The following is an 18,256-nucleotide window of genomic DNA, read 5'->3' on the forward strand; positions in this document are numbered from 1 at the left end:
GGTTTGAGATTGGGGATGCAGTCATTCTAAAGCAATCTAAAGCAAAACAGAGAACCATTGGGGAATATTTAATATAGAGCAAAAACATTTATATAGACACACAATGAATCCTCAAAGGGGGTTTTTACACCTGGTGCGTTACACTTCATGCGTTTTCTGTGATCCGATAGCTATCCGATCGTAAAAAGACGGTTTCGAGACGGATATAAATCCGATGGTTCAAACTAGGGCTGCACGGGAAAATGTCATATTTTGAGGTCAATATTGCGATTGCGATAGCGATATAATAATCAAATGGTATCATGAGTTAACTTGCTTGGTTCTCAAGGAAAATGCAGACAGAGATTACTGATAATACTGAAATTTGTATTTCTTTCTTTATTTCTTGATAACAGACCGCTGCTAACTATAACACACTGATGCCATGAAAAACAGAGTGTTGCCATGGACACACACAGGATTCTAACCGTAGAGATGGAGCGCACTATTTTCTTTAGCGGAAGCAATACAATTGTTCAGCAGTTTCGTGTTGCAGCCACAGGCGTATGAGACCTGTAACTTGAGCGACAGCGCGAAGCCGCAAACTCGTTCTGAATTTAAAGGCGTAACAGCTGATGAAAAAGCAGAGACAATTGTAGACGAAAATGAAGAGAGATTTTATCTTAGTTTTTATTTTATACAAAACATTTTCGTCTCGTCTTTTTTCGTCAACAATAATGCATGTTAATTTAGTCTTAGCCAGCGTTTTTGGACAGTGGTGCAGTCTTGTCATCGTCTCGTCTTAGTCATGAAAAAAAAGGTTGTTGACGAACATATTTCGTCTCGTCTCGTCTGACGAAATTAACACTACATATAACAGAGGTAGCATTTTTTCTGGCCATCAGTTCAGTGTCCATCTGCTCGGCATCCATCTTCACCCTTTCCGCGCTGCACACCGGAAAAAGTCACGACATGACCATACGCGCCACACGTGCCACTGCCTAAACTGAAACTCACTGGTCTTTTTTTTATTAGCGGATAGCGGTGTATTGTATGAAATAGGCAAACATCTTTCAGAGAGAATGGGTTGTCATGTCCACACATGCATTTATTTATTATTTATTTATTTCATAAAATCGCAGCATTTTGCGTCATATAATCGCACATGCTTGATATTGCGATTGCGATATGATTAATCGTGCAGCACTAGTTCAAACCACTTCAGGAGGTGGTCTGGGAGATGAAACTGGACAGGTGTAAATGCATGTGGTTGTTCAAGCCACATACGTCAGCACTATACTCCTCCCAAACGGAAGTACGTCACTCGCAGGTGACTCGCGAGTCGTGCATCGCGTCAGAAAAAAACGTTTTCCCACCAGTTCTGGCTCCGATCTTTCACCCAGGTGTCTCATTGGGTCTTAAAATGCACTGCTGCCTCCAGCGAAAATGCAGCAAACAGTAAATACTGTTTTTTGTAGCAACCGCACACACCAAAATGTGTTCCATTTCAATTGCCCCGAAATGAGGTGAAATATTGGGCGGGAGTAATCCGAAAGATCAGATCGATATCAGGTTCGCCAAGACGCATTTATGTGGCCTAATGTAAAAGGAACAGTTTTAACAAATCAGATAGCTATCGGATCAGAGAAAACACATGAAGTGTCCAGAAGTAAAAAGGCCATTTTAAGAACTTCGCTGTTTTGGACTACATTGTATTTGACTGGTGTTTTACTGCAATTCCAATTGTTTGTCTTTGATTGAACCTTTCTGCATTTCAGCTAAATATTATTAATACTGTTAATATTGATTTATGTATATATTGTCATTTTAACTTAACTAACCATGTAGGTTCTGTTGTTTATAAAGATACAATGATACAAGATGTCTCGTTAATGACTGATGTAACTTTTAAAGGGAAAAACTACTAAAAAACTAAACCTGAATGACTTGCTTATTAATGTATGTTATTAACATAAGAACTTAGGACATCTATAATTTACTGCATTACAATGACATCTTTTAAACTTCTTTAATCAGTATGTTGACAGAAGACAAGCCTTCCTGTCGAAGGGTTTTGTTCTAGACAGTTGGATTGTGTGTATAAATTTGCTTTACTCTTTTCCTGCATTAGCTACAATGCTGTTTGATCACCTGCTGATAGTGGTGCCAGTAAATTAGCATTCTTTTTTATCTATCTAAAGAGATCGATGCAGCAGCGCTTTAGTTTTGTACACTCACTTCAGCTTCAAAAGTTTCAGATTTCTTGCTAATAGCATCATGGCTGGCATCATACTCATCATCTAGGATCATTGGGCAGTAGTGGCTCAAATGCTTAAGACTCTGAGTTGTTGATCGGAGGATCGAGGTCCCAGCACTGCCAAGCTGACACTCTTGGGCCCTTGAGCAAGGCCCTTAACCCTCCCTGCTCCATGGGCATTGTATCATAGCTGCCCCTGTGCTTTGACCCCAACCTTCTCAGTTGGGATATGCAAAGAAAAGAATTCCAATGTGCTGTAATGTATATGTAGTGATAATAAAGGCTTCCATGTCCCCACTTCATCTAGTAGATACCTACATGAGCCAAGCCTTGGTCATAACTGTATATTACTGCTCTATATGGATTTTCATAACTCATTAAGAGTGAGGAAAGACTCTTTTGCTTTTTTGTTTCAAAGTTTGAGTTTTTGATTAGTTGTTGCTGTTTACTTAAGCAGGAGAATTATTGGATCTTTTCACACATTGAATTTTAGTGACACCATTCACACATCTCATTAAAAGTGAGAAAGTTGGCGATGTACTAACGAACACACACTGGCATGATGACCTGGCAGAATCTGGAATGGAGAACATCTGAAAATAAAGTGCCGAACAAAATTAAATAAATAAATCCTAGCGCAAGTCTATAGACAGTCAAGGTGTTGGAGAAGATAATGCAGCCCCATGCTGTGTGCATTGCCAATAGACATATTGGCTTGATAAGGAAACTGCAGGGGTCCAGCAAGGGGTCAGTGTGAATCAGCATGAGGTCTGATTCTCTCTATTGTTTCAGTGTTATTTTTTCAGTGATTGAAATTCCCTTCTACAATCACCTGTGCTATAATAGATTGAGTTCTGTCTGATGTTTGCTTTACACCTCCATTGCATTTTTGTCAGAAAGCCTGTAATAGGAAATACAGATGTTTCCCATACGTTCCATGTTCATCTATGTTTATTATAAATGTTCTGTGTAATGTGTTTGTGCATTAATGTGAATACATACATGTCTATTCATCTGAAAAATATTGTTGATGCTTTACCGATGTTTTATATATATATAATAAGTTTCTGGCACAATGAGGCGATACAAAGTAAACAACATCTGTAATTAAACCAAAGCTATTTTATTTGTTTTATTACATGGTTTCTTTAATTTTCTAGTTCTATACAGGTTTTGTTTGTTGCTTTATTCACGTTTGTAAAAGAATAGCTTCAGGCAAGGTCATAACTACACTGAATCATCCATCATTCATGAAAATCCTTGAAAGATCACATGTTCATGATGAAGGTCAGAGTCAAACATCATCCTCTGATTGCTTTTTATACAGATGGTTTTCTTTCTGTTAAATGCAAGCTAAAAATAACATATCATTAACAAAATAATATATAAAATTATTGTCTAGAACAAACCATATATCGCTATTTAGGTGTTTGGCTAATGATTAGAAGGTTGTGAGTTCAAATCCAGGCACCACCAAGCTGCGTACTGCTGGGCCCTTGAGCAAGACCTTTGCTCCATTATATAAATGAGATGTAAAAATGATAAATGTAATTCACTCTGAATAACGGCGTCTGGCAAATGTAATGTAAACGCGAACATGCTTTAACTTAGTAAGTTAGTTAGTGTATCTAAAACTTCTTTCTCCACTGGATTAAGTACACACTGCTGTCCATCACGGGGTATAAGTTAGCACATAAGTTAGCAATTAAAGTAACTTATTTATAAAACAGATTCAAAAACAACACCAAATTGAAACTGACTGAGTAGAGCATGTATCCATATACACACAGAGACATACTTTCTAGTTTATATACTGTATATAGAGCAACAACTCCACTAGCAGTTCCCCTTCCACCCACCAGAGGGAACCCTCACCAGTGTAATGAACGCTTCCGGGTTCTTTAAAATCAGTGTTTTCTGTCTAATGAATGTATATGATACTAGTTGAATATTGTAATATTGTGTGCTCCTCTAAATATGTACTGTGTACTGTTTGTTATGTTACAGTTCCTGTTATGCAATTAAATGAATAATTAAAAAAAAAAAGAAATTATGTAATTATTATTAAATAATGCCTGATATTGATGCAATTGTACAGGCTAAAAGATGCCAAGTTTCAGGGGCAAATTGATAAAATAAATTTGTTTACTTTAAAAACACATACATACGTATAAATTAACAATTTTTACAAAGATTTTCTTTTTAAAACAGCAGCCAATTAAGATTTTAAGTGTGTGGAGTCAATTCATGTTTTCAGAATTGCTTCCTGGAATTGGAAATTAGATTTTAAACAGTTTCTATATTTTGATGTTTGATTTATGTTAACATGCAGGACAGTGTTTTTAAGTTCCACAAACCTGTGACTAAATGTTTTGCACCATTGTACAATAACGTATTCAGTTTTTATGCATAATGCACTAAATTAAAGGTTAAACTGGGTAAAAGTGTTGTTGAAATTTGTAGAGAGTCACTCATCTGCTAGAATTGGCTTTACCCAGTTCTGCAGTAGGATGAGATGAAATAAGGTTCTGAAATAAGCATCCAGGTATAATCACTTGAGGAAATGTTAAAAAGAGTTATGTTTGTGACGTTGTATTGTTGCAGATGCCTTGGTGTCTTCCTCTCGCTACAGGAAATTTTTTAGACCTGGTTGTTTTCCTGTTGAAAGATCATGCTCATGACAGATTAGTCAACAAACCTTATATGTTACATATGTTATATGGACCTTTATGTTACAAATCCTATGGGACCATTTTGTTTCCTCCTCACTTGAAGTAGGATAAGCCCATCCACCACGACAAGGTATGGTCCCAGTAGAGCGCTTTGATTCATACATGTATCAATGCTCCTAAACAAAACAAACATTTTACATGTAATTACTAACATTACATGTGAGCAAAACAAGACCATAGAGATTTAAATAAAGGATTTCACACAGACCTCTTCATGGTCTGGAGATTCCGTACGCACAGGTTGACTGATATCACGCCTGAATGAAAACAGAAAATAAGCAACTCACTTTAACAACTCATTTAATGTTTATAATCTGCTCTCATTACTAGATTGGTAAAATGACAAAACTCACCGCAGTATTTTATTAACACGCTGAAACAATTCAAATTTCCAAAAAAGAAAACAGCAAACAGCAACGAGGGTCAGGATGAACAGAGTCCAACAGGTTTTAGATTCTGTAGCTGCAATGACATTGAGAAAGTATTTTGGTTAGTTCACACAACATCAAGATTTATATGACTTAACACCACATGCTGCACCCACAAAGCTAAGAGCATTGTAGATGACCCCACACAACCCTCACATTCACTTTTCACCCTCCTGCTATCTGGAAAAAAGGCTCTTTTGTTTCAGTTTATGGTTATAAGCATATGCATAAAAATAATGAACTTATCTTACAGTGAATATTCAATATGTAATTCAGTTCCAGTTCCTGCTTTAGGCCAGGGTGTGTGACTACACACTGAACCTTCTTCTGGTTTAGATCTTTAGATGCAGTTCCAATCAGGTTGCTTTTAACAGTGTATCTATCTTCAGAGTCCACAGTGACAGTATTTTGTACTTTCACTGTGTTGTTTAAAGCACCCAGACTCCACGACACTTCTGCTGCAGGCTTTGCATTGGCTGCAGTGCAGGTCGCTAAAATCCCTTCAGTGTCTCCAGCAACAGCAGGAACATCAGTGCCCACAGTCACAACAGGAGGAACTGAAAACAAAAACATGAACAAGAATAACAAAAATAAATAAATGTTGTTTAACAGATCTCTGAATGAATATGTTTCATTAACATGTTTCATAAATAGTATCATTAATATATCACTCATGTGATTTAGAACAAGTTTTATTTATAGAACAGTGAAGACACTGTAGACTTGTTGTGATGGTAGGGTTTGACTTTAGAGCAGTGAACTTCACACTGTTTCAATCTGCAGTGGTGAAAACCATTAAAAACCCATGTACACTCAAGTTCAAGTAATCAGATCTGTTTTAGTTTACAACTGCAGGCACTGTCAACAGCCTGATGTTTCATTTTCATATTTATCTAGCCTCAGCCATTTAAAAAAAATTTTATGCAACAGCATTTTTAATTCTGTAATGGATTATAGACCCAATACCTGGTTTTTCCAAGAAAATGATTGGCTCCCATTTGAGTTTGGTGCCTCTGAAGTTTTCTTCCACACAACATCTCATGAAGTATTTCTAGGCACAACCTTACTCATCAGGAATATAAATATCATCTGGATTTTTAAAGATGCTTTGAGGAAGTATGTATTGTTGAAAGCAATATACGGGGTGGGGGGGGGGGTGGGGTGGGGGGGGGTGGTCTAATGGTTAGAGAGTTTGACTCCTAACCCTAAGGTTGGGGGTTCGAGTCGGGCCAGGCCACGACTGAGCTGCCCTTGAGCAAGGCACCAAACCCCCCCCCACCAACTGCTCCCCACCCACAACTGCTCCCCGGGTGCCGCAGCATAAATGGCTGCCCACTGCTCCGGGTGTGTGTTCACGGTGTGTTTGTGCGTGTTCACTGCTGGGTGTGTGCACTTTGGATGGGTTAAATGCACAGAGCAAATTCTGAGTATGGGTCACTTTACTTAGCCGTATGTCACTTTACTTTCAAATAAAATTTATCACATGAGAGAATTTGAGATCCTCATGTGATACATATAGACAAACCACTAGTGCTTATAAACAGAGTACAATGCATAATTAAATGTATTTACTCTACTTCATCTCTTCTTCACTGTTACTTAATTCATAACCGATAAGAATTCAATATTCTAAAGTCTCAAAATCATATATTTTCTATACTGCAAACATGAGCATTGGTAAAAGACGGGTCATCAGGTTCCATTTTCAACTGATTAAAATTCAAGAAAACAAACTAAAAGCTCAGTATTCAGTGATCAAGACAGATCTGACCCACTGGTGTCCTGAAAAATAGTCTCACTGTTGTGTTAAATGGTTTCTAAGACCTGACTGAGTCTCTGTATCCAGGCCAGACTCACAAAGAGCTTGTTCTTTTTTGCACAATGCAACAAATTAACCAAATTCATTTAATTGGTTTGCAGTTTGAGATGCATTTTATTGAAGATAGTATACATGCAATGGACACAGTCATGAAAATTCTTCAGTTTATAAAGCATTTCTATACATTGTATAATGTATACCTTTTTTATACCCCTTGGTTTCTCTGAAACATATTATCCAGAGTAACATATACAATGTATTTTATGGCTGTGTGGACCCCCAGTTTGGTTTCTTACACTAGGGTGTTGTACGTTAAATCGATTCACAAGAATAAGTCTGTACAACAATGAAGAAAAGTCTTCTGTGTTGCCCAGGTGAACACCATGTATGTGTGTGTGAATGTTGGTAAGTGGAGAAAAATAAACACATACAAAATACAAAACTGTACAGTATACTATAATTGTTATTTCCTTAACATTTTTGACTGGGTTTATCAGAACATCTTCAAAGAATTTTACCTTGTACTGTGAGACGAATTTCTGTTTCATTTCGTCCACTTGGAAATATGCTGAAGATGCAGGTGTAGATTCCTTCATCTAAAAGAGTAACATTACTTAGAAGAATTGAGCCGTCCAGTACTGCTAAGTTTCCTGCAAATTTTACTCGGTCCCTCAGTCCGTTTATATGTTCTTCTTTGCCACTGGAAGTGATGACCAGAAAATCTGTATTTGTTGGCTTTTTCTTTGTTCGTCTTTGCCACCAAATAGTTGTTAGAGGCTCTGTTGTCTCGATCGCTTCACAGAATAACTGCGCATCATCTCCTGCTGTTACAGTCCCATCCCGACCAATGACCTTTATGGCTGTGTTTAAAAAAAAAAAAGGAGAATATTTTAATAATGAAATATGTTCACATCATGAGAATGAGCAAATTGTTGCTTTCCTCCAGAGAGCTAATTGTGTGTTGTGCAACTCTAATGTGCTAAGAACCAACCAGAATTCAGAAGAAGGCTGACTGGTTAGTGGAGTTTTAGCAAAGAACTCAGCAATATCTCAAGAGTAATGCAATTCAAGCATGGGCTGGGTCAATTAAGTACATTCAGAAACTTGTAAAAAAAAGCCATATCAGTGTTATCTTTGCTGTGTGAATTGGCTGAGTGTCATGCTGGAAGGGGGGACACTTTATATTAGTGCCCATGGTTTTGTAGCGGAATGTCCATGAAGTTCATTTACTCTCACCAGTCACTTTATTAGACATTCATGTAGACACATTTATGCAGCTATCTAATTAGCCAATCATGTAGCAGCAGTGAAATGCAGACAAACACAAAAGTACATTCCAGCAGCTTCTGTTAACATTTACAATCATTATAGGGTGAAAAATGTGTGATCTCAGTGCTTTTTGGGGGTGACATGACTTATTACCGAACACGCTGGCTGGAGTATTTCTACAACTGCTCATCTCCCAGGATTTTCACACACAACAGTCTCTAAACATTACTTAGAATGGTGCAAACAAACAAACAAACATCTAGTGAGCAGCCGTTTTGCAGATACAACAGTAACTCAGATAAACAGAGCTGTGTTAAGGAGAAACATCTCAGACTGCACAAAATGTCAAACCTTGTGACAGATGAGATACAACAGCAGAAAACCAGGACAGGTTTCACTGAAGAGTCAAGAACAGAAAGCTGAGGCTGCAGTTGGCATGGAGTCTCTAAAACTGGACTAAAGACTTGAAAACAGTCTGATAATTTTTAATTTCAAATGAAGCACATCTTTAGTAGGATAACAGTATAGTATAACCTATATACCTATAGTAGGGTCGGAATTTTTTGTGTCAATATTCCATGCTGGTGGAGATGGTGTAATGGTTTGGTGAATGTTTTTGAGTATTGGTGCTGATCATCTGCCATTTTTAACAGTGGCTTGTTTTGGGTGATTTTACTGGAAGTTATTTTAGAGTTTTTTTTTTCTGTCATCGAGTGCTGTTGATCTTCTCAGCTGACCTGGTCATTGTTGGTTGCTGAAGCTTGCCAGTGGTTTCTATCTTTTCAAGAAATTCCAAGTCAATCTCCAGATTTAAATCCTATTGAACAAGCATTTCACCAGTTGAAGAGGAGACTTAACACAAAATCTCCCCAAACAAGAACAGTTGAAAATGGCTATATTAAAGACCTGGCAAAGCATGAATGTGTGAAACCAAGAGTCTGGTTATGTCTATGGGTCACAAACTCACTCCTGTAATTGATTGCAAGGGATTCACAATTAAATATTAGCTTTTACGTTTACGTTGTTAAACTGTTCCAATACTTATGCTCACATTTGGCAGGGGGTTGACACTTTAAAAGTGCCATACGTCTTAGTTGGTAAAGCATTTTGTGTTGAAACGGTCAATAATAAAATGTGACATTCTTACACAACTTTATGTAGCTTTAAAACAGTGGGAACAGTGGGTCTCATTCACTAATAATTGTGTAATTTTCATCTTAACAAGTTATAAATATAGGCTTCCCATCAAAACCATGTAGATTCACCTTATTGGTATCTTAAGTATGTAACCTAGTGAACCAGCATTAATGTATTCAGTGTTAGAGATTTAAGCACTTATGTACGTCGCTCTGGATAAGGGCGTCTGCCAAATGCTGTAAATGTAAATGTAAATGTATTGGGCGAAATCAAATGAAAGTGTTTCCACATTTCAGAACGTGACCTTTTTGTAACAGGCTCCATTGACAACTCGCAAAAATAAACTCTCCGAAACTCGCTACACAGTAATAAATTCCATGTAATACTCCAATACAACAAAAAAATAAATTATTTTCAAATTACTTTTTTAGTATCAAACTAAGGTATCAAAAGTATCAAAACTAAGGCATACATTAAAATAAATAGTAATAATAATGCAAAAATACTGCCTTTAACTTAACTTTCAGAACTAAAAGATTCAAAATCTATAGCTCAGCCATAACAAACCTTTACTGTCTAATTTGGAATGCTTTGTGGTAATTAAGAGGCAAAAAACATGGACCGTAACTTGGACCTAGAGGCCATGCATGGTTTCACACCGAGTGCTTTAAGCATATACATTAATCAGAATATAAAAGTCTCTCTCTCTCTCTCTCTCTCTCTCTCTCTCTCTCTCTCTCTCTCTCCACGTGTGCTTTAAAAGTCTTTAAAGGAGCATGTGATTGCAACGAAAAAAGGTATCAACATGCTAGGGCTGGGCGATATGGCCTAAAATAAAAATCCCCGATTTTTTCACAAAAAGATCGATTTATTTTTCCTGTATATTTATATATACACCTGAGACAGATTCCAAGGGACCGTCTGCAAAGTGCAAAACCCGAAAAGCCAATACTGAAAAACTGTCAATAACTTCACTGTAATACACTGTACTGTCACCAGCTCACACATTACTGATGTCCCGATAGTCCCTATATTCAAAACATATTTGTCTTTTTGTATAACTTTTCTAATTTTCATATAAAAAAAGTACAGTGTATTACAGTGAAGTTTGAGAGTTTTTAAAGTATTCGCTTTTCAGGTTTTGCGCTTTGCACACGGTCCCTTGGAATCTGTCTCTTAGGTGTTCGCACATAGAGACTTGTGTATTTTGTTCAACGCGGAGGAAAGCTGATTTTGAGGAAAACTGGGTTGTAGCTGCCTCGCTACATTACTACTATAAAAAAAGAGGTGTTATGTAATATGTTGTAAATGTTATGTAATATGTTGTGTAATAAGAGCGTTTAGCTCAGGAGTTATTGACTCAGGAAACTCCAATCTGTGAATATGCGGCCAACTTTACTTAAGTCGCGATACACAATAGAGTATAAAGTTTGTTGATGTGTATAACAGGAATTCTCTGCATCCATGATCCAACGGGCCCCTTCTTATCATACTGGATACAGTTTGTAAATGTTTCTAAGATGGTAGGTTGTTTTTTGGTGGTGTGTTTGTGCTGCCGCGGTCTTTTTCATTTCGCAGGGTGCAACATCTCTTCCACTTCGACAGCATGCCTCTGTTTAAGGTGCTGCAGTAAATTGGTCGTACTGCTACCTTTGCTAGCAACAGACTTTAAACACACTTTGCAGCGTGGTGCTGTGTGTTCTGCGTCTGATGCCGCAAAACCAAACCAATTCCATATGACAGATGACACTGTGCCTTTCTTGGGAACGAGTTCTTCTCTGCTCGCTGCCATGTTGTTTGTGTATCTCTATGGCAAACGCACGGGGGGAGGGCTGAGCCCATTCGGAACTACGGGAGCCCAGAGGGGAGCGTCAGAGGATGTTAAAGAGAAAACCGGTTTTCATTCAAACATATCGATGTAAACTACACATTCGAGTTAATCGATTAAATCGATTTATTGCCCAACCCTACAACATGCTCAGAATTGAGGCTTGCCCTGCGCTTTGAAGAAATGTTTCCTGCTGCTGAAAAGACGCTCTGATAGTGTCCCAAAACTTGAACATTTTCTGTCGTGTTCTGTTTGTTTCTTCTCTTTGCTCATTGACATTGTTATCGCGCCCTTCCATTTTGCAGCCCGAACTAACACGCGCCCTCAAATCAAAGCCCTTTTCAGCCTTAGTTATAATATCCAAAAAACTGCCATACTGGTGAGCTGACTTTTCCTCTTTTATTTACAATTTCCCCACTCGCTGCGGCACTCATTTTCTGCTTATCAGTCGCCGGTTTCTGAAGAGAAGTCCAGCACCAGCACGAGACAACGATATGGTGTAGCCAAACTTGATACTGTTACATGATTGGCTGTTAGAGTGTCACTCCCCAAGTAGCTAGGTTACCAGAGAACGAGCGCCTTTGTTAATGCAACCAAACTTGCTTCGCAACTTCCGTTTTCTTCCGACGAAGAATAAAAATATCGAACGTCTTTTCGAGCACATTTTCTATCGCTATCGATCACGTGCCTATCATGATACATATCGTTATCATTTTATCCCCCAGCCCTAGTAGAAGGTAACAAACACTTTAGGACTGAAATGTACACAACTAATAGCGAAAAAGATGGACGAATAAAAAGCTTTAACAGCTTTGTTATTCTTTTAGATATAAAGCGATTTCTCTATCTAGTCAGAATACATCAAACATTTTTTAGCATTAAAATAGGTCCCCTGTAGAAGCTTTAAAATCTCAGCACCAGCACCGCAAAGTACAGTTGCTTTCACTGAAAATTAATTTAAATGGGGAAAATTGCTTTGAGATACAAGCAATTTGAGATACGAGCAGGGTCATGGAACAAATTAAACTCGTATCTCGATGTATTACTGTAAACCTCATTCAGTTACTGTGAACTATATTGATGTCTTATGTTGTGCTGCACGATTAATCATATCGCAATCGTGATATCAAGCCTGTGCGATTATATGATGCAAAATGCTGCGATTTTATGAAATAAATAAATAATAAATAAATGCATGTGTGGACATGACACCCCATTCTCTCCGAAAGCTGTTTGCCTATTTCATACAATACACCGCTATCCGCTAAAAAAAAAAAAAAAAAAGACCAGTGAGTTTCAGTTTAGGCAGTGGCACGTGTGGCGTGTATGGTCATGTCGTGACTTTTTCCGGTGTGCAGCGCGGAAAGGGTGAAGATGGATGCCGAGCAGACGGACACTGAACTGGTGGCCAGAAAAAATGCTACCTCTGTTATATGTAGTGTTAATTTCGTCAGACGAGACAAGACGAAGTATGTTCGTCAACTGTCCAAAAACGCTGACTAAGACTAAATTAACATGCATTATTGTTGACGAAAAAAGACGAGACGAAAATGTTTTGTATAAAATAAAAACTAAGATAAAATCTCTCTTCATTTTCATCTACAATTGTCTCTGTTTTTTCATCAGCTGTTACGCGTTTAAAATATTCAGAACGAGTTCGCGGCTGCTGCTCAAGTTACAGGTCTCATGCTTCCGCATGCTTCCGCTAAAGAAAATAATGCGCTCCGTCTATACGGTTAGAATCCTGTGTGTCCAAGGCAAAGCTCCGTTTTTCATGGCAACGGTGTGTTATAGTTAGCAGCGGTCTGTTATCAAGAAATAAAATAGTGTGTGTGTAGAAAGAACTCATCCACACGCCGTGCAAAAATAAATAAAGTTTTATAAGACTTGATATTGTTTCTTATTCAAAAGTGGTGACTGAAAAAACTCTTTACCCCAACCTGAAACCTCTTCCCCTGTCACAATCACATCATAATCAAAAGTAATAATTAGGCTTAAAAGCAAATGTATGTGTAAGAGAATCAAGTTTAACAATTACATGTAATATTGCTCCAAATATCATCAAATAATGGTGTGTATCGCAATCGCATATCGCAATATTCACCTCAATAATCGTAATATGACATTTTCCCTTAATCGTGCAGCCCTAGTCTTATGCAATCTATTATATTTTAAAATATATGACAGACATTCATTTCATATTTGCCATGTATACAATATATAATATGATAATTATATATAATATATTATGTAATATAAATCAATATATTTAATACATATGTTCCCATATAAATCTGAGTATATTATCTTGTACATTGAGGTATATTATCACATATAATTTTACATATATATTTACACACACACACACACAATGGCTCGTTTTGAGATTGTTTCAACCCCTATAATTATACTTTTGTTTAACAGATAAAGAAGGAGCTCCTACCTTTAATGTTGGCAAAAAACATAAACAGCAGACAAAAACATGTTAACCGTGTCCTGACCATCATAACACACCATCTTATATCATTTCATTTTCTTTTTTTTTTTGTCCAACAGACCGACCAGTGCGCGTCGTGTTCATTTCTTGCTGTATATGTTATTTTGTTGTTGTTGTATTGCAGATGCGCACCGCCTAATAGACTGGAAGTGGAACTATAACTGGACTGCTATGGATGGTTGGGTTCTTTTCCGCGAAAACATTTCAAAAAACAAGTTTTTTTTTTCTTTTACGTCCTGACGTAATTCACAATGACGTCATGACGTAAATTCCTTCCAACCTGCTTTCTGCCTTTGAAGGTAAACTGGTCCTAGACACTGGTCACTTTTCGGTCGCAGTGTGTTCCACTAGTGATGGGAAGTTCGTTTCTTTTCCGCGAACCGGTTCTTTCGGACAGTTCGATTTAATGAACCAGTTCAAAAATCCAGTTCACCAGTTCTTATACGTCCTGACGTAATGACGCAAATTTCATCATCCCGCTGCCGGCAGATAATACAATCTACTAGAATAAACTAGAACGGTACATTTCCTAAAGAAAATGTGAATGTGATTGCACGTGACGTCTGTTCCCTTCATCGTGCTGAGTGTTTTGATATATGACATGTCCATGTTGTGCTAAATTTTTGATTTCGCTTATTTTGGGGGCGGGGCTACACGTGACGTCAGTTCCCCTCATCGTGCTGAGTGTTTTATGTTGTGTAACTGAGATATGGCTTCTTTATATTGCAATATGGTTCGTAAGGTGCACTACATGGTTGCTAGGGTATGGCTGCACAGTTACTATGGTTATATTTGCAGACTAGTTTCTCACCTGCAACAAAAGAGCACACCTGAAAATCCATTTATCTTTTCCTGAAACAAGCGCCATGAAGATCTTGAACTAAAGCATCAATCAGTGATTTTACTGGGAAAAAATATAATCACGTTACAATAAGGATCATTAGATCAAATGTAATGTATTAACTAACATTTACTAACCATGAGTAATAAATTATTGTATTTAGTAATCTTTGTTAAAATAAAGTTTATTCTTTGTTCATGTTAGTTCACAGTATATTAAGTAATTTTAACACGGTGTTAATAATGTATTAGTAAATGTTGAAATTAACATGAACAAAATGAATAAATGCTGTAGAAGTGCAGTTCATTATTAGTTCATGTTAAGTAATGTGGTAACTAATGTCAAAATGTCAAAATTGTGTAATAATGTCAAATAATGTCAAAACTAATGTCCTTTTGTGTGCAGGACTAGAAGTTGGTTTTGACTAGAAATTGTTATTAGCAGAGATTGTTTGTATAAACGTATTAGAGGGTCGCAATGAGCTGGAGACGAGTTGGCTAATAAATAACTCTAGGCAGACCTTGGTAAGGGTAAGATTATCCTGATCAGGAGATGATCAGGCGTTGTCAGTCTAGCCAATGGTAGATGATGTTTTCCTTTCTTCAGACTCTGTGTTTGAATCATGTTTATAAAAACTCAGTGTAACAAATTATCAGGGCTTTTCCTCTCATGCTACAGGAGGAGGGTTGGGTCCTGCAGTTCAGCATCAGTGCAAGTAAATCGTTAACCTTTGTACTCTTGCTAATGCCTACCAGTGTGATACATTTTCTCAAAAAATTTCCACAACAAGACCTTAAAGCACTTTCGTATTTTGCTCTGCTTAAGTATATACCATATACCATAAGTATATACCAAATGCCAAATACCGAGTCTGCCAAATTCTGTAAATGTAAACATCCCACAGAAACTTTTTTTGATTAGTTCACTTTATATATAAAGTTTATAGAAAGGAAACTGGGTAATAGAATCACTAGACTGATTCAAAACATTTTTACATTTCAGTTCTTTAGTATTGTACATGCGAATTGTATGTTTTCTTTTTTGCATTTTTTTCTTTGCTAGCCTCACAGTAAAAATGATATTAAATAAAAAATATAGTTTAAATTAAATTTGTAGATCTAACCACAGTAAGACTACACAGTTTATGAAACTGGTATTGTGGACTGGACCAGAAACGTGATCTTTGAGTAAACCAAGTCAGATGAGTTCATATGATTTGATCCTACTCTGCTTCATGAGTCTGGACTGTTGGCCTCAATAGATTTCAGTGTAACAAAACATTTTTCTCAGTTTGCCTGTAATTTTAAGTTATTTGAAGTGAGATGAGCTCATTGAGAGAGCTTTTGTGTGTCAGGGCTCAGCTACACACTGGATGATGGTTAAAGTGAAACTCTAGAGCACAATGGCATTAACGGTTATGATAGGAACCTCGATGTCTGCTTTAATCTGCACCATTCTCAGCTCCAGCTGTGCAGGGCTCGATCTCTCCGGTCAGGACCAGCCACGTTTGACGAGCTTTGTATAACTCTTAACCAACTCACACAGTACTCTGTGTCTATCATCCCACTGTCTATAGTCCAGTGCTGTTTATCTATAAAACTTTAAATTTAAATCATTTGTGTGATCTAGATTTATTTGATATATTGTGGGGATGTGGTTTACACCAGCTCGACTCGTGCAGCGTATAAACCATCTTTCTAGCCTAGGGTCCAGTTAGATGCCTCATCACCCATCAGCTCCAGTTCAACAATCTCTTTGCTTTGAGACAATGTGAATGTTGACACATTGAATGTAGACAATGTTTTAGTAAAAACAATTAGAAAAGTGAAGAAAACATTTCCTTCTTCTTTTAGCACTCCTCCAATACTCCCCCCCCCCTTCTTTCCCCCTCCAGTCAGTCCCGTTTGCCCTGGCTTGTTCTTGTGGAAGAGTAATAATAATAATTAAATACTGTTTAATAAAGTGGTAGCTCAGTGCTGAAGGTGCTGGGCTACTGCTCGAAAGGTCATATGTTTTAATATTAGCACCTCTGAACTGCCACTGTTGGGCCAGACTCTTAACCCTGAACTGCTCAGATGTATAAATGAAATAAATGTAAATCACTCTGTATAAGGGTGTCTTCCAAATGGTATACATGGAATATTAACATTGGTTTTCACCCAGATTGGGGATGGATACTGTTTTGAGTCCATTTTTTCTCAAGGTTTCTTCCTCTGACCATCTGAAGGAGAAGCTCTGGCTTGCTCAGTAGTAATCTAAATCTGCATTAAGATTTCTGTAAAGCTGCCATGTGATACTGTTCGTTACACAAATTGAATCGAAAATGAGTTTTGAAATGTAGTCTAATAATATCATCTACTATCATTTTTTAAATGAAGATGTAAGCAAGCAAATGTTACTATTGACTACTGTGGCAGGGAGGGAAAAGGAAAGAGGACAGCCTATGTAAGCAAATTACGAAGAAAATTGATCAGACTAACAGAATTCGCTCTATCCCACTATACCAAACTGGGAATTTTACCCAAAGAATTAGCATACATCTCTCACAAAAGCATGCACAGGTTTGAATTACCAATAAAGGTCAGATACATTAGCTGTCTTACAAAAATAGATGATTTGTTGACAATTTTGTGCAAAAAACAATATAAAAAAGACAAGACATTGGTCCTTTTCACGTAGACCAATAAATGTTAGAGACGGAGTCAAGGAGTGCTCGAGCAAGGAAGGCAAGGCAAGTTTATTTGTATAGCACATTTCATACACAGAGGTCATTCAAAGTGCTTTACATAGAAATTAGAAAACAGTTTATAAAAGAGAAAAAAATATATATGAAAAATAAGAAACACGATAAAATCATAACAAAAAACAATTAAAGAAAATAAATGTGATTTTAATAAAAACAGTTTAAAATGTGTTAAAAAGAATAAAACAGGAGTAAAAGTGATTTGGATAAAAAGTGTCAGTGTGAAGCAGCACAGCGCTCATTCAGTAAATGCAGAGTTAAACAGATGTGTTTTTAATCTTGATTTAAAAGTGTCTACTGTTGAAGCACATCTGATCTCTTCTGGAAGCTGATTCCAGCTATAGGTGGCGTAATAACTAAATGCTGATGCACCTTGTTTTGAGTGAACCCTTGGTATCTCTAACTGACCTGATCCTAATGATCTGAGTAGTCTGCTTGGTTTATATTCACTTAGCATATCTGTAATGTATTTCGGTCCTAAGCCATGAAGTGATTTATAAACCAGTAACAATACTTTAAAATCTATTCTAAATGTAACTGGAAGCCAGTGTATGGACCTGAGGACTGGAGTGATGTACTCAGATTTTTTGGTTCTGGTCAGAATTCTGGCAGCAGCGTTCTGTATGAGCTGCAGATGTCTAATGGTCTTTTTTGGGATCCCAGTAAGGAGTCCATTGCAATAATCCACCCTGCTGGTGATGAAAGCATGAACAAGTTTCTCTAAGT

General features: G+C 37.2%; 1 protein-coding gene across 2 annotated transcripts; it reads right to left on the reverse strand.

Annotated features, from left to right (window-relative positions):
- Window positions 1-3,338: 3,338 nt before the first annotated feature.
- LOC125141522 (nectin-4-like) lies at window positions 3,339-14,632 on the reverse strand. 2 transcript variants are annotated; one of them, XR_007140923.1, is made up of 7 exons: window positions 13,893-14,632; window positions 7,734-8,075; window positions 5,648-5,953; window positions 5,322-5,430; window positions 5,177-5,225; window positions 5,006-5,084; window positions 3,339-4,894 (listed from the first exon to the last, which is right to left on the reverse strand). XR_007140923.1 is itself a non-coding variant. In XM_047815282.1 (6 exons), the coding sequence occupies exons 1-6, from the start codon at window positions 13,954-13,956 to the stop codon at window positions 5,076-5,078; spliced, it is 879 nt and encodes a 292-aa protein (XP_047671238.1). In that variant the 5' UTR covers window positions 13,957-14,632; the 3' UTR covers window positions 3,339-5,075. The 2 variants fall into 2 exon arrangements, 1 of the variants encoding a protein (XP_047671238.1); XM_047815282.1 differs by having other exon boundaries at window positions 3,339-5,084.
- Window positions 14,633-18,256: the final 3,624 nt, after the last annotated feature.

This window comes from Tachysurus fulvidraco, chromosome 6 (genome assembly GCF_022655615.1).
Source record: "Tachysurus fulvidraco isolate hzauxx_2018 chromosome 6, HZAU_PFXX_2.0, whole genome shotgun sequence".
NCBI classification, from domain to species: Eukaryota; Metazoa; Chordata; class Actinopteri; order Siluriformes; family Bagridae; genus Tachysurus; species Tachysurus fulvidraco.